The sequence below is a fragment of the Hyperoodon ampullatus genome (assembly GCF_949752795.1).
Source record: "Hyperoodon ampullatus genome assembly, chromosome: 11".
NCBI classification, from domain to species: domain Eukaryota; kingdom Metazoa; phylum Chordata; class Mammalia; order Artiodactyla; family Ziphiidae; genus Hyperoodon; species Hyperoodon ampullatus.
This window is the reverse complement of record NC_136924.1, coordinates 22,695,299-22,720,806: the sequence shown is the minus strand read 5'-3', so window position 1 is coordinate 22,720,806 and position 25,508 is coordinate 22,695,299. Positions and strand designations below refer to the sequence as shown.

General features: G+C 40.9%; 1 protein-coding gene across 5 annotated transcripts in view; it reads right to left on the bottom strand.

The window, feature by feature from the left end:
• Positions 1 to 20,348: 20,348 nt before the first annotated feature.
• APAF1 (apoptotic peptidase activating factor 1) overlaps positions 20,349 to 25,508 on the bottom strand; it is a gene marked incomplete at both ends in the record, with an annotated part of 88,151 nt that continues 82,991 nt past the window's right edge. For 4 of the 5 annotated variants that reach the window (XM_079714575.1, XM_079714577.1, XM_079714576.1 and 1 more), the window contains 2 exons: positions 20,349 to 20,495; positions 25,279 to 25,425. In XM_079714575.1, coding sequence (XP_079570701.1) covers positions 20,349 to 20,495; positions 25,279 to 25,425 — 294 coding nt within the window. The remainder of the gene's footprint in view (positions 20,496 to 25,278; positions 25,426 to 25,508) is intronic. The other variant, XM_079714579.1, reaches the window with a different exon arrangement.

Sequence of the window (25,508 nt, the reverse complement as noted above, 5' to 3'; positions counted from 1 at the left end):
TACTCACCGTCGTCCCGTCCTCGCGGTGCCTTGCACGCCGAGCAGTCCCGGAGCAGGCTTTCCACCCAGCGCAGGAGGAAGACTGCTGTTTGTGTGGCCTTGTCACGGGCGAAAGGCCACTAGCCATTCCTGGGGACGTTCTTTCTGCACCAGTGACAGAAAGTGCAACCAAGACTTTCCAGCCGTAACCCCTGAGGGAAACGAGTTGAGGTTTGTGGCTCACTCTCCCGACTCCCCTCCCTGCTACCACCCAAGGTATTTCTAGTGACTTGGCCCCAACACTTGCTTTGCTGTATTTGGGGATAATACCTTAAGAAAAAAAAATACAGGGGATCTCTAATACTGCCTAAAAGTATAAAAATCTTGGGTTTATTTTTCACTGTCAGCAGTTTTCAAGGTAGAATGAGAACAGAACTACCCCCAGAAAGCATCTGTAAAATCATTATCTCACTGAGTATCATTTCATGCAAAAGGACAAAAAGTACCCCTGATTGCCAGGAAATCCTATTTCCCAATTTCTATATTTGTGGATTTTATATGTAATCAACTATGTCAGATAAAGAAACCTTTACATCTATGGATTGATTCAAAAACTTAATGATTTAAAACAGAGGAATTTATTATGCACAGAAAAATGTGTCTTGTATTAAATATTTTTATTAAAAGAATGTTTCACTAACACATTGATAAGAAAACTAGGTTAGTTGTGAGGGATGTTTTGCTTTCATTTCAAATAACTAAATTTCTACTGCTACTACCAAGAGGACTGGCTTGGGCGTTGCAAAGTACTATACCAGAGACGCTCACTAGAGCAGGAGATTTGGGCAAGCAGGCTGGCATCTTACCGAAAGTGCTGACACAGCCATAAGCCTGCAAAGATTTTTTTTTTTTTTAGCTAACTTCACAGTTTTAAAAGACATGTTAAACAAAAAATCTAGGGCTCCTGCTGTCAAGATTTCTGTCATGGAAACCTTGTTTGTTTGAGAAAGGTGTTAATAAAATTCTATTGCAAAAAAAAAATTTTTTTTTCTAGAAAAACACAAATACAAAAAAAAACAGAGATTCCAAAGTAATAAAACTCTTTTCTTGAAACAAAATAAATAAATAAATGTTTGCTTACTCTTTGATTAAATAAAATTTACTTACATTTCATTAAGGTATTTTAATTTTTTTAATGTCTCTGTGGAGTATTTGTATGATACCATAATGTATATTTATGTAGAATCAAATTATATAAACAGTACCAATATCATTATAGAAAAAATAACATTTTAATGTATATTGTTCTAACCAATCATATTGTGAATCATTTTGGAGTTCATTATAATAAGCGATATTGATAAATTGTGAGACTGTCTTAATTTTTTTAAATTAACCAATATTATTTTAAACCTGAGATTATCAGTTACATTCATCAGTTGGTGAGTTTTAAAGAAAGACAACTAAATTTTATTTCAAACTGACAAATATATATGGTTTTAGTTCAGTGTTGGAGAATTTTAATACAATATTAAATTACTTGAACTGAACAGTTCCTTGTATATATTTTGCCTATTCACTGTTGATATGTATGTAGTAAATTGAGAGTAAAATAACCCTAAAATATGGTACCAAAAAGAAACTGTATAGGAGCAAAGTAAATAGTAGCTTTGCTGAAAAGGAAACATGTAAATATGCTTGGGCTTCCAGTTATAAATTTTGTAATTTTTGTCATTATTTATATCCTATAAAAAAACACACAAAATAAAATGGAAACTGTACAGCTGCTGGTGCTTGGCATCATTCTGTGAGCACCTTCCCACTTCCATTTAGGATAGAACCAAAGGCCCAGCCTTCTCAGCATCCATAGCTAAAGGGATTTTTTCATTTGGCAAAATTGAGAAAATTTGCTCATTTCCAAGTTCAGCCAGGCCTTTAAAGCTTGAATTTCAGCCATAAAGCCCCCATTGTCTTTAATGTTAAAGTGGGCTATAAGGAAGAATTACCAAAACAGAAATTGGTAAAAGAGGAAGGACCACCAAACCGGATTACTTTTATAGGACAACATCTACATGTTTGTCTTAGGCTGCCATAACAAAATACTGGGTGGCTTAAACAACAAATTTATTTCTCACAGTTCTGGAGGTCCTGGGAAGTCCAAGATCAAGGTGCCAGCAAGGTAGGTTTCATTCTAAGGCCCTTTTCTCCTGGCTTGGCTTGTTGGTGGCGGCTGTCTTGCTGTGTGCTCACACGACCTCTCTGTGGTGTGTGTCTGCAGAGGATGGGGAGCATCTCTGGCTTCTCTTCTTATAAAGGCACTAATCCCATCATGAGGGCCCCACCCCCATGACCCCATCTTACCCTGATTATCTCCCAAAGGCCCACCTCCAAATACTCACCATGGAGCATTAGGACATCAATATATGGATTTTGAGATTTTCCATAACAACACTCATTTTTCCTAAAACACAAGTACCAGCTATGAGTCGAGTAATAAAAGGGTCATGTTAGAGACACACTGGAAAAATCAATGATTCACATTCCATATTCTGTGACTTTCAGCAAAAGATCTCCCCACTGCTGGATCCAAGTTACTCTCCAAAACACATGCCAAACCAATCTCGGGGTGCTCCCAGCCTGACGTGCAGAGGCCTAGGGCTTTGAACCCGAAAGGGCTAAAACCATCCGGAAATGGGGCAACATTCACAGAGGCAGAAGGGCAGGTTTGGGCTGGGATTTTAGACAGTAATGCTTTGCCTGGGCTAATTCAGCCCCTGTTTAGTCCTTGCTAACTACCAAGAGGTCAGCAATCCTCTTATTTATTATCTCTGTGGATCAGTGCTTATTTGTGTCAGTTATGATCCCAGCATGAAGTAGATGGCACACTCCAATTTGGAGAATTTAAGAGTTTAATAAGTAGAATACTTACAAAGGTCTTGGCAGCATGTAGGGAAACTAACCCTGGGCTGGTGTGGCCTGAGGGGAGTGGGAAAGGAGGCGGCTTGTGGAGGGGGCTTCCAGACAGGTGCTGTGGGCTTCAGAAAGGGAGCCAGGGATCAAAATACCCTGATCTCAGGGAGAGCGGCCAAGATGGCAGAGTAGAAAGGCCCTGAGCTCACCTCCTCTCAGGAGCACACCAAAATCACAACGATCTGCAGAACAATCATTGATGAAAAAGACTGGAAACTATCAGAAAAGATCTTCTACAGCTAAAGACATAAGGAACCACAACTATATGGGTAGGAGGGGCAGACTTGCTATATAATCAAATCCCATACCCCCTGCGTGGGCAACCCACATACTGCAGAATAATTATAATGCAGAGGTTCTCCCATAGGAGTGAGAGCCTTGGGCCCCACAGGCTCCCCAGGGCTCTGGCACCAGGAAGACAAGCCCCCAGAGCATTTGTCTTTGAAGGCCAGCAGGGCTTGACTGCAGGAGCCCCACAGGACTGGGGGAAATACAGACTTCACTCTTAAAGGGCACACAAAATCTCACATGCACCAGGACTCAGGGCAAAAGCAGTAATTGTAACACTCAAATGCATGAACACTGTGCTGGCAGCTGACATCTTGGCTCATTAGCATGAGACCTGACCCCACCCTGCAGGCACTGAGTGCAGGGACGCCTCAGGCCAAACAACTAACTGGGCTGGGACACAGCCCCACCCATCAGTCTAGACCCTACCCTGGGACCAGCTAGGCCCTGGCCTGGCCCACTAGCAGGACAACACAACCTTGAGGACACCCCAGACCTCATACCCAACTGTGTCAGGAACCGCAACCCCCCCAGCCCCCCACCAACCAATGATCTGAAACGAGTTCTGGGATCCTTGGACCTTGCAGCCAGACTCCAGGAACCAGCTCTGCCTGCCAGTAGACCTGCACTAAACCAACCCCAGGACCTGGCTTCACCTGCCAGTGGTGGGCATCAGCCCCAGAGTTTTCAGGACCAAAATGACAAAAATTAAAGGGAATATTGAAAGCAGCAAGGGAAAAGCAACAAATAACATACAAGGGAACTCCCATAAGGCTATCAGCTGATTTTTCAGTAGAAACTCTGCAGGCCAGAAGGGAGTGACACAATACATTTAAAGTGATGAAAAGGAAAAACCTACAACCAAGAATACTCTACCCAGCAAGGTTCTCATTCAGATTTGATGGAGAAATGAAAAGCTTTACAGACAAGCAAGTAAAAGCTAAAAGAATTCAGCACCACCAAACCAGCTTTACAACAAATGTTAAAGGAACTGCTCTAGGTGAAAAAGAAAAGTCCACAACTAGATACAAGAAAATTAGAGAAGGAAAAAAGCTCACTGGTAAAGGTACAGTTTATACAGTAAAAGTAGGTAATCATCCATACACAAAACTAGTAGAGAGATTAAAAGACATAAGCAGGGCTTCCCTGGTGGCACAGTGGTTGAGAGTCCCCTGGTTCGTACCCCGGTTTGGGAGGATCCCACATGCCGCGGAGCAGCTGGGCCCGTGAGCCATGGCTGCTGAGCCTGCGTGTCCAGAGCCTGTGCTCCGCAAGGGGAGCAGCCACAACAGTGAGAGGCCCACATACTGCAAAAAAAAAAAAAAAAAAAAGACATAAGCAGTAAAATCATCTGTATCCACAGTAAGGTAAGGGGTACACAAAACAATTCGATGTAAAATATATCAAAAACAGTAATCATGAGGGGAGGAGAGTACAAATGCAGGGTATTTAAAATGCATTTGAAATTAAGAGGTCGGCAACTTAAAACAATCACATTTATATACAGACTACTATACAAAATCCTTATGGAAACCACAAACCAAAAATGTATAATAGATTAACAAAAAAGAAAAAGGAATCTAAACATTACACTAAAGATAGTCATCAAATCACAAGAGAACAAAATAAGAAAGGGGAAAAAAGACCTACAAAAACATCCAAAACAATAAACAAAATGGCAATAAGAACATACATATTGATAATTACTGTAAATGTAAACAGACTAAATGCGCCAGCCAAAAGACAGACTGGCTGAATGGATTAAAAAGACAAGACCCATATACATGCTGCCTACAAGAGGCTCACTTCAGATCTAGAGACAGACTGAAAGTGAGGGGATGGAAAAAGGTATTCCACTCAAATGGAAATCAAAAGAAAGCTAGAGTAGCAATACTTAGATAAAATGGACTTTAAAATAAAGACTGTTACAAGAGACAAAGAAGGACACTACATAATGATCAAGGGATCAATCCAAGAGGAAGATATAACAAATGTAAATATATATACACACAACATAGGAGCACCTCAATTTATAAGGCAAATATTAACAAACATAAAAAGAGAAATCAACAGTAACACAATAATAGTAGGGGACTTTAACAACCCCACTTACATCAATGGAAAGATCATCCAGACAGAAAATCAATAAGGAAACACAGACCTTAAATAACCCATCAGACCAAATGGACTTAATATTTGTAGAGCGTTCTATCCAAAAGCAGCAGAATACACATTCGTTTCAAGTGCACATGGAACATTCTCCAGGATAGATCACACACTAGCCCACAAAACAAGCCTTGGTAAATTTAAGAAAACTGAAATCATATCAAGCATCTTTTCCAACCACAATGCTATGAGACCAGAAATCAACTACAAGAAAAAAACTGCAAAAAACCACAAACACATGGAGGCTAAACAATATAATACTAAACAACCAATGGATTACTGAAGAAATCAAAGAGGAAATCAAAAAATACCTAGACACAAATGAAAATGAAAACACAATAATCCAAAACCTATGGAATCCAGCAAAAGCAGTTCTAAGAGGGAACTTTACAGTGATACAAGCTTACCTCAGAAAACAAGAAAAATCTCAAATAAACAACCTAGCCTTACACCCAGAGCAACTAGAGAAAGAACAAACAAAACCCAAAGTTAGTAAAAGGAAAGAAATCATAAAGATCAGAGCAGAAATAAATGATAGAGACAAAAAAAAAGATAGAAAAGACCAATGAAACTAAACGCTGGTTCTTTGAAAAGATAAACAAAATTGATAAATCTTTAGCCAGACTCATCAAGAAAAAAAGAGGGTCCAAATCAATAAAATCAGAAAAGAAAAAGGAGAAGTTACAGCCAACACCACAGAAATACAAAGGATTATAAAAGACTACTATGCACAACTATACCAATAAAATGGAAAACCTGGAAGAAATGGACAAATTCTTAGAAAGGTACAATCTCCCAGGACTGAACCAGGAAGAAATAGAAAATAGGAACAGACCAATTACTGGTACTGAAATTGAATCAGTAATTTAAAAAACTCCCAGCAAACAAAAGTCCTAGACCGGATGGCCTTCACAGGTGAATTCTACCAAACATTTAGAGTTAATGCCTATCCTTCTGAAACTATTCCAAAAAACTGCAGGGGAAGGAATACTTCTGAGCTCCTTCTATGAGTCCACCATCACCCTGATCCCAAAACCAGACAAAGATATCACAAAAAAAGAAAAGTACAGGCCAGTATCACTGATGAATATAGATACAAAACATCCTCAACAAAATACTAGCAAAAATACCTCAACAAAATACAAATCCAACAATACATTAAAAGGATCATACACCATGACCAAGTGAGATTTATACCAGGGATACAAGGATTTTTCAATATCTGCAAATCAATCAATGTGATACACCACACTCACAAATTGAAGAAAAACCATATGATCATCTCAACAGATGCAGAAAAAGCTTTTGATAAAATTCAACATCCATTTATGATAAAAACTCTCCAGAAAGTGGGCAAAGAGGAAACATACCTCAACATAATAAAGGCCATACATGACATCCACAGCTAACATCATACATTAAGTCCCCTACATACAAACGAGTTCCATTCCAAGCACATGTTTGTAAGTCCAATTTGTTCATAAGTCCAACAAAGTTAGCCTAGGAACCCAACTAACACAATTGGCTATATAGTACTGTAATAGGCTTATAATACTTTTCACACAAATAATACATAAAAAACAAACACAAAAAATAAAGAAAACATTTTAAATCTTACAGTACAGTACCTTGAAAAGTACAGTAAGTACAGTACAACAGCTGGCATCCAGGGGCTGGCATTGAGTCAAAAGGCAAGAAGAATTACTGACTGGAGGAGGCAGAGGAGGTGGGAGATGGTAGAGCTGAAGGATCGTCAGCAATAGGAGACAGAGGGCAAGCTGCAACTTCATTCATGCCTGATGTTGATGGAACGCATGTTTGCATCTTTGGAAGTTTGCAACTTGAAGGTTCGTATGTAGGGGACTTACTGTACTCAATGGTGAAAAGCTGAAAGCATTCCCTCTAAGATCAGGAACAAGACAAGAATGCCCATTCTCACCACTTTTTTTCAACATAGTTTTGGAAGTCCTAGCCACAGCAATCAGACAAGAAAAAGAAGTAAAAGGAATCCAAACTAGAAAGGAAGAAGTAACACTGTCACTGTGAAAACCACTAGAAAACTATTAGAGCTCATCAATGAATTTGGTAAAGTTGCAGGATACAGAATTAATATACAGAAAATTATTGCATTCCTATATACTAACAACAAAGTATCAGAAAGAGAAATTAAGGAAACAATCCCATTTACCATCACATCAAAAAGAATAAAATACCTAGGAATAAACCTACCTAAGGAGGCAAAAGACCTGTACTCCAAAAACTATTAAGACACTGATGAGACTCCCAGACGTAGAGAAGAGACTTGTGGTTGCCAAGGGGTAGAGGGTTGGGGGAGGGATGGAGTGGGAGGTTGGGGTGAGCAGATGAAAGCTTTTATATACAGGATGGATAAACAACAAGGTCCTACTGTATAGCACAAAGAACTATATTCAATATCCTATGATAAACCATAATGGAAAAGAATATTTAGAAAAAAGAATGTGGGCTTCCCTGGTGGCGCAGTGGTTAAGAATCTGCCTGCCAATGCAGTGGACATGGGTTCGATCCCTGGTCCAGGAAGATCCCACATGCTGTGGAGCAACTAAGCCCGTGCGCCACAACTACTGAGCCTGCGCGCCACAACTACTGAAGGCCACATGCCTAGAGCCTGTGCTCTGCAGCAAGAGAAGCCACCGCAGTAAGAAGCTCGCACCCCGCAACAAAGAGTAGCCCTTGCTCGCCGCAACTAGAGAAAGCCCGTGTGCAGCAACGAAGACCCAACACAGGCAAAAATAAAATAAATAAATAAAATTTTTTAAAAAGAGAAGACAAAAAAACTTAAAAAAAAATGGGCTGAAGACCTAAATAGACATTTCTCCAAAGACGACACAGATGGCCAACAGGTACATGAAAAGATGTTCAACATCACTAGTTATTAGAGAAATGCAAATCAAAACTACAATGAGGTATCATCTCACACCGGTCAGAATGGCCATCATCAAAAAGTCTATAAATAATAAATGCTGGAGAGGATGTGGAGAAAAGGGAACCTGCTACACTGTTGCTGGGAATGTAAATTGGTACAACCACTATGGAGAACAGTATGGAAGTCCCCTAAAAAACTAAAAATAGAGTTACCATATGATCCAGCAATCCCATTCCTGGGCATATATCCAGAAAAGACAAGAATTCTAATTTAAGATACATGCACCCCAATGTTCACAGCAGCACTCTTTACAATAGCCAAGACATTGAAGCATCCTAAATGTCCATCAACAGATGAATGGATAAAGAAGATGTGGTACATATACACAATGGAATACCACTTGGCCATTAAAAAAATGAAATAATGTCATTTGCAGCAATATGGATGGATCTAGAGATTATCATACTAAGCGCAGTCAGACAGAGAAAGACAAGTATCATATGATTTCACATATGTGGAATCCTAAAAAATGATACAAATGAACTTTTTTACAAAACAGAAACAGACTCACAGACATAGAAAACAAACTTATGGTTACCGAAGGGGAAAGGGATAAATTAGGAGTTTGGGATTAACAGATACACACTACTATATATAAAACAGATAAACAAAGAGGACCTGCTGTATAGCACAGGGAACTATATTCAATATCTTGTAATAACGTACAATGAAAAAGAATCTGGAAAAAAATATATACATATGTATGAAACTGAATCCCTTTGCTGTACACCTGAAACTAACACAATACTGTAAACCAACTAAACTTCAATTAAAAAAAAAAATACCCTGATCTCACTCTCCACCATCCACCCTGCATTACCTAAACCCACTGGAAGCCATAGGGCAAGGAGCACATTGATTTGGTCTACACAAGGCACCTCCAGAACCACAACAGAGCAGGGAAGAGGGAGGAGGGAGTCTGAGGGGCAAACAGAAGAGAGGCAGCCCTTGTACTGAAGGGATTTGCACCTCATTTTCTTGAAGGGGAAATTTGACACATTGGCAACTGAAATATCCATGGGGGTGGAGATCCTGGAATGTTAATATTATTCCAAAAAGGACTTCAATTCAATTACTCCATCTATTTTTTTTTCTTCTTAAATGATAGTCTATGATAAATTTGGGTAAATGAACCCAATGAAAATTATGCCTAGTTAGTTCATTAATAAGTCATGGAAGTGATTTTTTTCAAAACATGCCAGATTTTCTGCTGGAATACTTAGGAATATTGCTGGTGCATAAAATGTTTGGATATCATGGGGCAGAAGACAGGCTTAGATAAAGAACACATGGCCAAAGTCTCAAAAATCAGCAAAAATTCATACTTGGATCCCAAGCAGCATTGCTCCTAAGCTATTTCTGAAAAGAAAAGAAAATTTGATAAGTGGGCTAGCCTCCAGAGTTGTTCTTCCACAGAACTGGAATACAATAACCGTGTTCAGAAGTCTGTATGGAATGAAGCCTCTTTTTTTTTTTTAAGACATTAAGTTTTTCAGTTCCTTTTTTATACAAGCTATTCACTGAGTATGTTTCCTATGAAAATTAAGCAATCTGACAGTTATAGACACATTTTCTGAAAACTGGGTAACCAGCCAACAAAGGCTAGCAGAGTCTACCTGCACCAAGGCTCCAACAGCCTCCCCCGCACTCCCTTCCAGCCATCCACACGCCCAGCCTGCCCCAGCAACAGGGTCCTGCTTCCCACAGAAACCAGTTCCAAAGCAGGGAATTTCATTAGGTCTGTTGCCCAATCACCATCCAGCAACCTATGAGATTCCATTAATACTCAAATTTTTGCAGTGGAATTAACCCTAAGACTTTGGTGCCGACCTGGGAAATGCCGGTTCCACTTAACTGTTTCCTGTCTTGATCTCAAGCCAGTCTACTGACGGAGAATTCACTCTGTGTTCACCATGGCTCATTTTACTTAGAGTCGCTAATGCAGAGATGATCATTCCCAACCCAACATGCTGCACTCTGTGTGCTGCTCATAAATAATCATAGCTACAAATTATCATCCAGAGAGTTTTTGTTTTTCTCTCCAAAATCCCAGAGACCTATATTTGTAAGAGCTTCATGGGCATTTAACTTCCCAAGCATAGTTAATGACTAATGATATAAAGACTTACACACATGTCAGACTGAGATAGAGATTCTCCATTTAACGACTCCAGTAGGGTCACTCCAGCTGAAGGTGGCAGTACGGCCACTGAGGTTTTCAGACAGCCGAGGAGCACACATGTCACTTCACGAGCCCAGAGCATCTTGCAAGTCCTGCCATACTGGAAAACTCGGAGTGATGTTTCAGCACCCGGTAAGAGCAAGCTGAGATGGAGCTGCTCTTAGCAACTTGAAGTCAGTTCACAACATGGTAATAAAAGCCATTCAAAACTATCCATATTCAATACTCAATTTAATTGTCCTCTGGATGTCTCGGTGCTTCCATCAAATGCCCAACAGCTGCTCCCCGGGGAGCCTGCAGTTCTCCCTCTTTTTGCCTCTCGTCAATAAGACATATGAGGGACTTGCCTGGTGGTGCAGTGGTTAAGCATCTGCCTGCCAATGCAGGGGACACGGGTTCAAGCCCTGGTCTGGGAAGATCCCACATGCCGCAGAGCAACTAAGCCCGTGCGCCACAACTACTGAGCCTGCACTCTAGAGCCTGTGAGCCACAATTACTGAGCCCACGCGCCCAGAGCCCGTGTTCCACAAGAGAAGCCACCGCAATAAGAAGCCCAAGCACCACAACAAAAAGTAGGCCCCACTCGCTACAATTAGAGAAAGTCCGCGTACAGCAACGAAGACCCAATGCAGCCAAAAGTAAATAAATAAATATAATAATAAAAATAAAGATAGGGGCTTCCCTGGTAGCACAGTGGTTAAGAATCCACCTGCCAATGCAGGGGACACAGGTTCGAGTCCTTGTCCGGGAAGATCCCACATGCCGCGGAGCAACTAAGCCTGTGCGCCGCAACTACTGAGCCTGCGCTATAGAGCCCGCGAACCACAACTACTGAAGCCCGCGTGCCTAGAGCCCTTGCTCCACAACAAGAGAAGCCACAATGAGAAGCCCGCGCATCGCAACAAAGAGTAGCCCCCACTCACCACAACTAGAGAAAGCCCGCGCACAGCAACAAAGACCCAATTCAGCCAAAAATAAATAAATAAAATAATTTTTTTTAAATGCATGCACAGTTTTCTCAGAGAAAAACAAAAACCAAAAAGCCCAACATGCTAGTGTTGAGTCAGGGGAGACTGGGAAGGAGGAAAGGCACAGGAAATTCAGGAATCCTGTTTTAGCAGACCATTTCTGGGGTGTGCACTTGGCAGGGAGAGGGAAGACTGCAAACTCAGATACCTTCAGGCCACACAGGTGACATGAGTGAAGGGTGGACTGTGAAGGGTGGACATGCATCCATCATCTCAGGGGGCAGCTGATGCTCAGTTCCAGCTGATGGCTGCCAGGCAGAAAAGAAGACCCTGGCTCAATAGATTTTCTAAGAAATCAGGATTTTTATGTGAAACCACCAGATTTTCAAATGCTGGCAACAAGTTCAGTGGGTTTTTTTGGGTTTTTTTGCGGTACACGGGCCTCTCACTGTTGTGGCCTCTCCCGTTTCAGAGCACAGGCTCCGGACGCGCAGGCTCAGCAGCCATAGCTCACGGGCCCAGCCGCTACGCAGCATGTGGGATCTTCCCAGACCAGGGCACGAACCCATGTCCCCTGCATCGGCAGGCGGACTCTCAACCACCGCGCCACCAGGGAAGCCCAAGTTCAGTGTTTTTTTAAAAAATAAGTGTGGGCCAAACAAAACTCCTCTGTGGACTGGGCCTGGTCCATGAATCACTTGTCTGTGCCTTTCTGAGATTCCACTGAACTTCAACAACCTCCCAACTTGATTTCCAGTTATTAGAGGAGGTACGGTGGGTGGCTAGGGCTAGGGGATGGAAGAGACAGGGATGTAGGGGTCACTGACATTTGCTGAACTGTTCTTATATACTTGGTTTGTTTATGGGAGTATCAGGAGCTGAATTCAGGGACTAGTAGCAAAGACCAGAGATAAGAGTCTCTTAAAACAAGGGAGAGGTTGAATATTTTCTCATGTAACATGAACTTCAGAGATAAATAGTACAGGGCTGGAATGGTAGCTCCACAGTTGTCATCAAAGCCCCAAGCTCCTTCTGTATTTCTGCTCTGCCACCCTTAGCTTGTGGCCTCCATCTACAAGGTCACCTCATGAGCACAAAATGGCTGTTAGACCATCATTCAGTGAATCCACATTCCAGTCAGGAAAAAAGATGGTAAGGAACAAAGGGCTCCTGCCTCCCAACTGAGTAAGGCAACCTTTTAGGAGCTTTCCTGGAAGCTTCACCCTACAAGTTCTGCTTACATCTGCTACCCCTAGATAAGCAATTGGAAAATGTAGCTGTTGTTGATTTTAGCTGAGCACACTGCAGCTCCCAACAATACAGCAGTTGTTAGTGAGGAAAAGGGAGAGACTGGATATTAGGATGGCCACCAACAGTATCTGCCATAAAAAAACAAACAAACAAAAAAAACCAGTATCTGTCGCAATGGGAATGTCACAGCACTATGTAAAAGGTGAAAGCAAGCACACACAGGTGAGACACCTGAACAGAGAAAACAGAGACTGGAGGAGGAACTGGTAATACTGGTAATACTCCAACCTTGGCAGAGTTGCTCTATAAGCTAGCCATCAAATCCAAGCAGGAAACATCCCCCCAGCTGTGTTAATATGCACACCAAACATCTGTGCTGCTCGGGACGTTCCTGAGAGTGTCACAACAGAGCAGGCGGACAAACCATGCTGCAAAAGCAGACATCACAGGCACAGCTGGCTGTGGCACAGGAGTGGGACTGGCAATGCCTTGGTAGGCCATCCAGGGCAAGGGCGGAGGACATGGGTTCTCAACCTCCGCTGTGCTCTGGAATCACCCAGGGAACTTTCACACATATGGATGCCTGGGTCCCATGCCCGGCAACTCTGAGTTAATTGGTCTGGGGTGAGACCTGGGTTTGGGGGAGGGGGGTGGTTTATGCAGTAAAGTGTGAGAAGCTTCACTCCTGGATGGACCAGGCCCTTCAGATCCCCTGAGAAGCTGGGCAGCCCACGTAGATCCCCACATCCGAGGTTACCACGGAAGTAGCTCCTTGAGAAGATTAAACCATTTGCTGAAGGCCACACAGCTGGAGTGGTAGTGCAGCCAGGATTTGAACTTGGATCCACTTGACAGCCAGAGCAAAGCCACTGTGGCCCAAGGTCTTTTCTCCAACGTCACTCCTAATCCTCCACCACTCAGGTGCATGCATATCCCAAAAAGAATAACGTCTGGGACAGCTTTCCTGCTGAGCAAGGTCTGTCTCCTGGGAGCCAACAGCCATGAGGATAGATCCACCATGAGGTAGAGAAGGATACCTGGAGTGAGGTGTGTTCTATGGAGCAAAAGCCGCACAGTCCCAATTTGTAAACCAAGGAAATGTGGGCGGCAAAGGAATAGCAATTTGTAACTGGGACAAAGGTAATTATACTATTGAGACCTGTGTCAGATGTTTGACATATTTTTCAAGCCTCACAAAAACCTTGCAATTAGATGTTGCGGTCCTTATTTGACAAATGAGGAAACTGAGGCTCTGAGAGTTGGTACCTTTTCAAATGGAAGGAAAAGGAGAAAAGGAAATGAAATGAAGATGGCAGAAGAAACATATGGATCCACTAGCCCCAGGGCTGTCACTAATTTGAAATGAACCCCCTAAAAGTTTCAAAGTAGAAACAGGCTTCTCCACGGAGCAGGTCGCAGTAGGGCTGCCACCTACCTTGCTCAGTGCTTGAATCATTTGTGAACTGAGACTAGGTTGAGCCGTGGCCAAGTGCTGGCAAATCCAAAGCATCCCTCAACCTCTGCTGTCCGTTTGGCTCCCATCAGTATGGCCCCTGCTGCTTTTTTTCCAAGAGCAATCCCTACGGGCACAGAGATGGGTTAGCCAGGATACCAGAAGTGGAAGCTCTTCAGCAGCAGAGACCACCTTTGACATCATCTCTGAGAGCTCAGGACTTAAGATCGGTCATGCATGACCCATGATGTGAATGAGTGAAATGAACAATGAATTAAGTGCAGAGCTGAAATGACCCTCCTGGATCCTCCAGCCCAGGGGCTGTGGTGGAGGCCAACAGCCATGGACCGAAACCGCAGCTCCCCCGCCTTGCCTATGAGGCCCTAGTGATTTAACCTCTCTGCACCTGTTTCCACATCTAGACAACAGAGATAACACCTTGCAGCCTTGTTGTTAGGATTTAATTAAATAATGTGTGTAAAGTGCCCAGCTTGGGGCCTGACACATAAAAGGCCCTTAAAAAAACAGTAGCTCCTTCTTCCTTCCTCCCAAAAAGGATTTTTTATGTCTCAGAAAGTTGACAGAGTGCAGCAAATAAATCAGAGATGAGAAACACAGATCTCCAAAATCTTCCCCAGCTGCTGAAACCCACACCTTGACCCCTAGTCTGGTGTTCATCGGCCACGTTTCCAAGAGGATTCCACTTCCAACCGAAACACTCAACGCATACATAGCCCAGTGGGTGTTTCCATAAAGAAAAGAAAACCAGATTTGGATTCTGGCCCTGGCTTTATCAGATTAACTGCCTGGGATGTGGTTCTTCCCCTGTAAGCTAGGACTGCATAGTCTGCAAACGCATCAACTACTGTGAAGATAAAATAAGGGCTGGGGAGGGGAGGAAGATTTGGATCTGATGAATGTGAACGTTTGCTCCAACTCCTCAGAACAGCCACCTTGGTACTAAGCAGGAGTCTTCATTCACTGCTGGATGTTTTCCAGCTGATCAGTTGCTCAGAACCACCAAGCCCAAACTCAGGCCCAGAATGCTCTCTCTACACACTTATTCTAGCCCTGGTGATGAGAAATCACAGAGACAGATTGTTCTTTTACTTCCATGTGATAAGCAGTTCTGAGGGCCTGACCTCATAAATGAAGTTACAATGAACACCAGCAACTCATTTCCCTGAATCGTAACTGTAATGAAAATGTCCCAAGTTTTGGTCTGCTCACAATGCCATGTGACTCAGCAGTAAGTCCCTGTTGATGCCAAATGACTTCAAAGTCCTGGTCTCTGGCGAGTCCCATGTTTGATGCAAATTCTTCTGCCCCTGCCGTATGAATATATACAACTACACAACAATTCTTCTAGGGTTAAACTCATAGCCCCACAGCAAATGATTTCCTAATTTAGGTATTTTAATAACTGTATGGTATATCCATAGTCTTAAGGATAGGGGGTATGAGCAAGGAAATCCATTCAAGTGATCTTAAGAAACTAAGAGTTATTAGAAAATCATTTTCTCCTTCTCTAAAGGTCGGTAAGTAAATTATAATATTAACACAAAACATATGTTGAATAATAGACTGCCATACTTGCCAACTTAAACACTCCAGGGATATGTTTATTCATTTCATATAATTTGGAAGCAGATCTTTTTTTATCCAAGTTTTACTTTCCCCTAACGATGCTTCACAGCAGAATGCCAAACTAAAATGGGAAGATAAAGAAAATGCTGGTAATGTGCTACATCTTAATTTGACAGCCTCGTGACATCCTAGTGCAGAGGGAGAACACAGAATGCACTATGGGCATGCGGGCATACAGGAATTCCAATCATTCAGCAAAGATTTACTGAGGCTCCAATTGGAGCCAGGCTTCCGTTGGACTCTGGTATAAAACACCTAACAGACCTGGCTTTCATGGAGCTTACAGTCTAATGGGGGACTCCATTAAATAAACGATACAGGTCAAAAAAACCATGACAGAGAAAAGAGGGGACTACAAGAGGGCAGGGAAGCCTTCAGCAGAAGGATCATCTCAAGGAAAAAGATAAGAAGGAATCAGGAAAAAAATTAGGTGGGGGAGGGCAGTATAGAAGAGAGAACCACACATACAACGCCACAGAAGCAAGAGAGCACAAGCAGGTCCAGGATTTTAAAGACAAGTGACATGATAAGATGAGCACTTTGGAAAGATCACGCAGAGGCATGACTGCTGGGAGAGAGAGTGGTCGGGGAACTGTTGCCACGCAAAAGAGGGATGGGACCCAAATAACACCAAGGAATGTGCAGTGAGCACTTTCTTGGTCCAAGCACTGAGATAAGTAAGCACTCTGTGAGCATTATCTTATAAAATCCTTACAACAATGTTGAGAGGGAAGAACCCCCCACAGATAAGACAACTGCTGATACTTTCTGGGTTTCTTATTATCTCTTGTCCCCAATTTCCCCCCAACAACTAAAATGTGTTTATTGCCTTGGCTGCTGCTGAAAACAGTGCTAGGCATAGTAGATATTCAAGACATAGAGGATAGACAGGTGGCTGCACGAATAAACCAATAAAGGAATTTTGCCCAAGAGCACACTGAGTGAAGGACCCCACACCCATTGCACTTACCACACTAAGTTGCAACTGTTAGTCCTTGCTGGTTCTTCTCAGTGTCCTGTGCTGGTCCCTCAGCTCACCAACCTCCAGACTGCCCTGGGCTCAGTCTGGGGTCTCCTGTCTTGTCTGTCTACACCCATTTTGTTGCATCTGGTCCTGTGGTTTTAAATACCATCAATTCACTGATGACTCTCAGATTTTTATCTCCATCACAGGCTTTTCCTAGAAAAGAACCAGCTACTCAACAGCCCCAGCTGTCTGCCTAACACCCACCTCAAACTTACTTTGTCCTAAACCCTGCTCCGTTTACATAGTCTTCTCATCTCAGCTAACAGCAACTCTATTCTTCCAGTTGTTCAAGCCGGAGGCCAAAACCTTGGTATCATTCTTGACTTGTCCCTCTCACAACCTGTATCCGATCCACTGGCAACTCTTATTAACTCTTACCTTCAAAATATACCCAGAATCCAACTTGTCACAGCCTCTCCTGCCGCCACCCCAGTCTAGCCGCCTTCATTTTGCCCAGATTATTGTAAAAGCTTCTCATTGGGCTCCCTGCTTCCCTCCTCACCTGTCCTCCTTTCAGCTGATCCTCAACTGGTTCCCACTGCCCAAGTGATCAAGTTACAGCTTACGTCAGATCTCCCCACTGCTCACACTCCTGCGCTAGCTACTATCTCAGGGTAGACATCCTCGCCATGGCCTGGGAGACCCTCCACAGAGCTGGCTGCACTTCCTACTAAGCTCCCTTCGCTCAGTCTTCTCCAGCCACACCAGCCTCCATGCTGGTTCTAGAATAGACCCACCCGTCCCACTTTCCAGTCTTTGCACTTGCTGTACCCTCGCTTGGGGACTCTCTCCAGATACTTGCCTGACTCACTCCCTCACCTTTCAGGTCTGAACTCGAGTGTCACCTTCCAAACAAGCAGCTCCGTCTAGAACTGTAACCCTCCTCCTCCTCACTTACATACCAACTAATCACTATAAATTTGACTGACTGACTTTTTTTCTGCCTCTCCCTAGCCCCCAACTGCAGGAGGGCAAGGACTTTGTTTTGCTCACTGCTATATCCCCAATACCTACAAAAATGCCAGGCAGATCTCAACAAATATATACTGAATGAAGAAATGAATAAATGAATTCTCTTCTTTACAGGATCTTCTCCATGCCAGCCACACCAGGCATCAGAGACAAACTGAGGAAAAAGAAAATTTTGATAGAATTGAATTACATATAGCTGATAAAGCATGGATAGAGAGGTTGGTGGCTTTAATTTGAAGACTTTCACATTCGTTTTCTGATCAACAAAGGACAAGGAAGGAGTCTGAAACAATCTGAAAATGTTTTTCAAAAATATTTTAGAAATTTTATTTTTATAAAATGTTTTAAATTCATGTATTAAAATGTATACCAACACACACAAAAAAAATCATGTAAGCTGTATCATAAATACAAAACTAACAGTTTTCAAAACATATAAGACACATCCAATGTAAAAAAAAAATCTTATATATACAAAATGCAATGTATTTCCAATACAAAAAAAAAAAATAAAGGGGGAAATGCTTGAAAAATGCTCATCCAAAAGTACAAAACAAAACCCTCCCCTTGACTGGCCACTTAAGCTGCTATGAAAGGCTTTTCTTCTTCCCTTATGTTACCTGGTCTTTCTTCTCATTTTTCTTTTTAATTTATTTGTAAGATAAGAGCCAATTAAGGTGTTTTAAAAGTCGATGTTTGTTGTTATACCTTTACAGTCAAGTGACTTTTAATTCCAAAAGTTAATACTTTATACTCTGAGATATAAATGAGTTCCTAAACATTGTATGCAAATCAAATTATGATTTGGGTACTGTAAGCAGAACATAACATTTACAGAAATTTCTTTTTATAAAATTAAGATTTTCATGTCACATTTGCTTAAATCACAGTAAGCCCCTAAATTAATTCCTCAACCCACCATAAAACAAAAAAAAACAAAAAAACCTCCTTAACAATGTAAAATATTTTATTCACTCTCTTTATGGTTCCCTCAAATGCTAAATAGGAACATCTAATCTAAAATACATCTGGAGGGGTCTGTTCCCTCCCTACCTACCCCACATCTACTAATATGCACCAACAACAGAAACTGGCTCAGTGCTTACCTACTGTTAATGCTAATACTCATCTGATTTAGTTCTTGTTGCAGCAACAAAAAATTTTGAATTTTGGTTGGTTTTTTTATGTAAGAACCACAGCTATTACTAATTTATCACCATTTTCCTTAACAATATATTTCAGGGAAAATGTTTAGATTTAAGCTACAATTAAAGTTCCTAATCAGGAAATCAAAAAAGCTAGTTACTGATGTTGATATGCTTTTTCCCTGTCAAAACTATCTTTCCTGATTAAACTTAAGAGGGAGGGAGGGAAGGAGAGAAGGAGGGAGAGAAGGGGAAGGAAAACAGACTGGCTGGAAGGTTAAAGGTGACATCTTGCAGTCACAATGACTCTTCCAGTATTGTGTAGAAAACCACAGAGAATTCTCTTGAAATTCACTAAGAGAATAGCACTGGCAATGCCGTTCATCTAAAAGTAAATGGAATTAGAAGAAAATTATTTTTTACTATTTTCTATATCTTGGAAAAATTCTGTTGTTAAAAATTATGATTAAAATTGGCTCCTCCCCAATTATTCAGATTTACTAACATTTAACTGTGGAGCAATTACTTTAAAAAAAGAGAGAAAAGTGAGGATTAAGAAAGGTTAAGTTCAGTCAAGTAGGAAGTCTGGTATGTAAAAAACCAGAGAAAGCAGGAGAGTGCCCAGTTCAGAGACTGACAGCTAGAGTCCAGGTCCAGCCAGGGGCTATCAGCTAATGAGAAAAGGTAGACCAACAAAATCTACTCACTCCAACACACGTAACTTTTGCTTCACAGAGAGTACTTTTGAAATCTAAGACTCACTTATCAAGTGAATTAAAGGAAATTTTGCAAACTGTGCACATAGACACAATATTTTTAAAGCAAATTTAAGGGGTGCACATAAGTTCTGAGACTATATTTGGGAGAACTATACCCCCTTGGGGTAAATGTGGTTCAGAAATCAAGCCACTACTACCCTGAGGCACAGCCTGCATAATAATAATATTATTAAAATATATATTTCCTTCAAATTATTCTCATTAATTATGTCAACCAATTTGAATGCATCAAGGGAGAATTTTACCAGTGGTATAACAAGGTACATATTTACATTTTCATTTGTATCTTAAGGACAAACTGTTAAAAATGATGATTTTGATGATTTCATATGATCATAATCATATGAAAATGATGATTATGAAAAATAAGAATAAAGGTGTGTTCATTTGGGAAAAGCTACATTAATATTATTCATCCAACCACAAACACTTTTGTAATGAACGCAATACTGCAAAACAATTCACAGCTTTATAAAATGTTGAAACACAGTTTCATTAGGATTTTTTTTCCAATTCAAAATTAAAAGAGTTCAACTTACATCGCTGCTTAACTATTTTACTCTAAAATCTTTAAAATATATAAAATACCAAGATTATCAACAGTCACATATGTTTTGAAGTCAGGGGACACATGTATTTTCTTAAGATTGGTTCCATTTGTGTAGAAGGTCTGTGAGGATTCCCCAGTGACAACATTCCACCACTGTTCAGAGAAAAATAAAATTCTTATTAGGTTGGTAATTACAGTGTGAGACAATCTGCAGTGCCAACTGGATCCTTCACCCCATCACCTCCCCACTCCCAAACTAAAGCAAACACCAGGAAGGATGTCTAAGGTTTAATGCTGAATATAGTATTATCAACCCAGTCCACCATTCCTGATTAACCCTGGTGACTGCCTCGCAGCTACCCTACACCTAACCCCACTGTAAGGCATGCTGGAGAAACATGCAGCCTACTCAGAGCTCCAGACAGAAGGCTACACAAAGCCCATTATGGCCATGGCTGGACTGAATTCTCCTGTCTGCATATCCTTCTCAGTAGAATGGAAAGAATGACCCTCTCTTCTCTAAAAATGCCCCTTTGCAGACATGGACAGGAATTTTGGCAGATATCAAGACTACTGATAATACGGGCTGCAGGATAGAATGTTCTCGCTACTGAATCTTCCCTTTCACCAGGAGTGATTCAAGAGCCCATGACCAAGTTTTTTATTTAAAAGTCTACACATTTATTTGCTAAATAAATACTGAACATCTCAAATGTAGCAGGTGCTCTGGCCAAGTCCTTCCTTTCTCTTCCCAATTACTGAATCCGCTAAGATAACAATATTTACATTCCTTTACCAAATGGAGATCATGAAGCTTACCTACATATCTCACAACTAAGATGAAGGCAAAAGAGACCATGTACATGAACACCTTTTGAAAAGGCCTCAGGTACATCAAGATTCTGAGTATTGAAACTGAGCTATTTGTAATGAGGTGGATGGACCTAGAGTCTGTCATACAGAGTGAAGTAAGTCAGAAAGAGAAAGACAAATACCGTATGCTAACACATACATATGGAATTTAAGAAAAAAGAATGTCATGAAGAACCTGGGGTAAAACAGGAATAAAGACACAGACCTACTTGAGAATGGACTTGAGGATATGGGGAGGGGGAAGGGTAAGCTGTGACAAAGCAAGAGAGAGGCATGGACATATATACACTACTAAACGTAAGGTAGATAGGTAGTGGGAAGCAGCCGCATAGCACAGGGAGATCAGCTCGGTGCTTTGTGACCGCCTGGAGGGGTGGGATAGGGAGGGTGGGAAGGAGGGAGACGCAAGAGGGAAGGGATATGGGAACAGATGTATAACTGATTCACTTTGTTATAAAGCAGAAACTAACACACCACTGTAAAGCAATTATACTCCAATAAAGTTGTAAAAAAAAAAAAGATTCTGAGTATTATGAATGCAATGATCACTTCTGTGTCCATGGCAATGCCTAGCATTCTGCCTTGCTTGTGTGACTGGGTCAACTATTCATGTTCACTATTAGTAATGGTAACTGGTAAAAGTATACCTTGTGGACTTAAGTAAACCTCAATGAAGCAACATGTACTAACTTGAAATTTTCTAGGACTAACAATTTTGCTTTATAAAATAGCAGTGTAATCAAGACTGCAGAGGACAGTCGCTAGAGGCAAATCGTAGAGGTAGTAAGGCCCTTAGAGATCACCTAGTCCAACTGCCTCACTTAACAAGTAAGGAAACCAGGGTTGAGAGAGAAGAAAGGCCTTGTCACTGTGAACAACACCGCTAGCAGGTGGCAGAAGTGGAAGAGTTATCCGGCTTCCAAACCTAGTGCACCCACTGCCTTTCCCTCTATTAAAACAGACCACTCGACTTGGAAACACTACCCCAGCCACTAATGTGAATATGGACTAAAAGACAATGATATTAAATAGGACTTATGCAAGGGACTTCTGGGCAGTGAAACTACTCTGTATACTACAATGGTGGACACGTGTCGTTATACATTTGTCAAAATTCACAGGCTGTACAACACCAAGAGTGAACCCTAATAGAAATTATGGACTTTGGGTGATAATGACATGTCAATGAACATTCATCAGCTGTAACAAATGTACCCTCTGGTGGGGGATGTTGACAGTGGGGGAAGCTTGCACGTGGGGAAAGGGTGGGTATATGGGAACTCTGTACTTTCCGCTCAGTTTTGCTGAGAAACTAAATCTGCTCTAAGGAATAAAGTAAATTTTAAAAAAAATAGCAGGGATATTTTTGGAAGGAAGGATAATTGGGAATTTGGGATTAACAGATACAAACTACTATATATAAAACAGATAAACAACAAAAACCTACTGTATAGCCCAGGGAACTATATTCAACATCTTGTAATAACCTACAATGGTAAAGAATCTGAAAAAGAATATATATATATATATATATATATATATATTATATTATAATATATATATTATATTGTAATATATATTATATATATTATATATATATACATCTGAGTCACTTTGCTGTACAACTGAAACACTGTAAATCAACTATACTTCAATTTTTAAAAGATAGCTAACATTTACTCAGGGTACACTATGTGCCACCATGTATAAGTACTTTACTTGTATTAACTCCTTTAACCCTCCCAACCCTATGAGGTAGGTGTTATTATTACACCCATTTTACAGATGAGAAAGTCGAGGCTAAATCACCTTGTGCAAGATTACAAAGTTACTCAGTGGCAGATCCAGGCTTTGAATTCAGGTAGTCTGCCCCAAGTCTCACTCTCTTGACCTTTATATTCTGTTGCCTCTACATAATGGAAAACCTGAATTTATCATCATGTATTTCATATTTCAAATCAGCCTTTCTCCTCATGAGTATGAATTAATGTGGATTTCTTGTCATTCTAACAGTATGTACTCTGTGGCATAACACAAGTAAATTACATTATTTTTTACTTATAAATAGGAATAATTTTGAAAGTTAAGAGCTTTTTAGCTACTGGATAACTACTTTATCTTCCTGACATTCGATTCATACAGCTTGGATTATAAAGTAAACAGACTCAAAAGGCCTATTTTCTTGGACATTACAGCAGCTGTTCCTTTTTACTTTTAATTTGCTCTGTGCTCTTAGTCTCATGAACATGCTGGGTAGATGCAGGCTGGGCTATATCACAACCAGTTTAACCATGTTAGTAATCAAACCAGAAGGAAGAACAGCCTGATTGTCACTGAAATATACACACTGAATATATAGGCTATAGGCTCTTTCACCCTGAAGACATAACTTCAACAGTACCAACATCAATTCTGCTGTTTATGTCAAGGTTCTCCAGGAACTCTGGAAATCTAGTCACTGATCTCTATCATATCTTGTAAGCCAGACTCACAATTATGTGACAGCCTTCTATGGTGCCCAGAGCACCAAAAGACATGGTCTCTAGAAGCTCAGTGTCAAAGCTGAGCAGTTAAGTTTTTCAGCAGTTAATACGGCTGAAGACTCCCAGCTTCCAACACAAAGACAGCAATGTCGCTCCTCTAAGCATCATCCTCAGAACAGACTAAGAGTGCAGTTTATCTCTACACTAAAGGAGGACAAGTGGTGATAGTCTCACAATCCCCTAATAATTAAATAAAGGTGTACCTTTATTTAGGTACAGGTTAATGCAACATCTTGTAAGCAGCATTGTATTTTCAATGTAAACTTGTAAAGGAATCATAACATACATCCTCTCACAGAGCTGAAAACTGCCCTCTGATTTATCTTTTTTATAAGCTAGATTTTTACATTAAATAAAATTGCATCTACATAGGTCCCATATAATCAAAAACTTCAATTCAGTCATTCAAATACTTTTGAACATCTATACTGTATTAGACAATTAATCAGAATCATCTCCTACAGCTGAATGTTTTCAGTAAGAAAAAACAGTATTGTAAGATCTAATTCATTAGGGTCTAATTCATTAGGGATCTATTTTAAGTGATCAGTACAATACACAGTATCATCTTCAACCCCTTTTACAAGTAAATCACTACTCAAGACTCAGCTCAAGCATTCCCCTCCACTGGAAGCCTCTGCTAACTCCCAAAGGTAGAACTGTCCTCTCCTTTGTGCCTCTACTATCCTTATGCAAATGTGTCCCAGAACCCCTCTTACACTTAGAGACTTTATTTATTTACTGTCTGCTTCCTCCAAAGACTGTCAACCACCTGGGCAAGAACCAAGTCTTAAACATTGTGCCACGTAGCAGTGCCAGCACACAGTGGGCACTTAATACATTCTTAGTGAGTGGATGGATAAAAAGATGCAAGCACCAAAAAATGACCCTGAGGCACCACAACACGCTCAACCGTGGCCTCAGTATTTGCTAATAAGTCTGTATAAGGCAATCTACTAAGTAATTAGGAAATTCACAACCTCTATGAACATCAGTTTCCTCACCTACAAACCAAAGATGATAAAATTTAAGCCTCGCAAAGCTGGCTAATAAGATGATGTAAGTAAAGCATTTTGTAAATTATAAAGCAATATGCTGCCGCTGCTATTTTTATTATTATTACTACCACCACTACCACTACCATTACCACTAATACTTAAGAAAGGAAATTTCACAAATTTTTTTAAAGACTCAACCAACATAGTTCACAATTAGTGAAGTAGAAAATCAAATTAAGTTAAACACCCCACTTTATAGTCACTCTGATCGCCTAAGACTTTGTTTGGGGCAGGATGAGAGCTCTGGACTGAGAACATCCCTAACACTGTCATCAAAACTTCCAAGAAATCTGAAGAATGCAGCCTTGCAGATCTCAGTCTCATCACCCAGAACGGGATAACAGTAATCGCCCTTCCTCTCTGATGGGTTGTACGAGGCCCAACTGAGACACAGGAAGTGAAAATAATTTGGAAAGTAGGATACAGGCTGTTCTTTTCTTTCAGTCTTTGAGAAACACTTACCTTAAGATATCCTCCAGCAGAAACAAGCATTTTGCTATCTGGAGAAAAGCAAAGGTCAGTCACCCAGCCTCCGTGAGTAGCAGCTCCTTCTTCTACTGAAATCGGAGCAAACAAATGAAGAAGCTCACCATCTGAGACATTCCATATCTATAAAAATGATACACAGTTCATTAACAGGGTTACTCAGAAGTTTTATGTATCTATCTATCTCATTTGGAACATATTTGGAA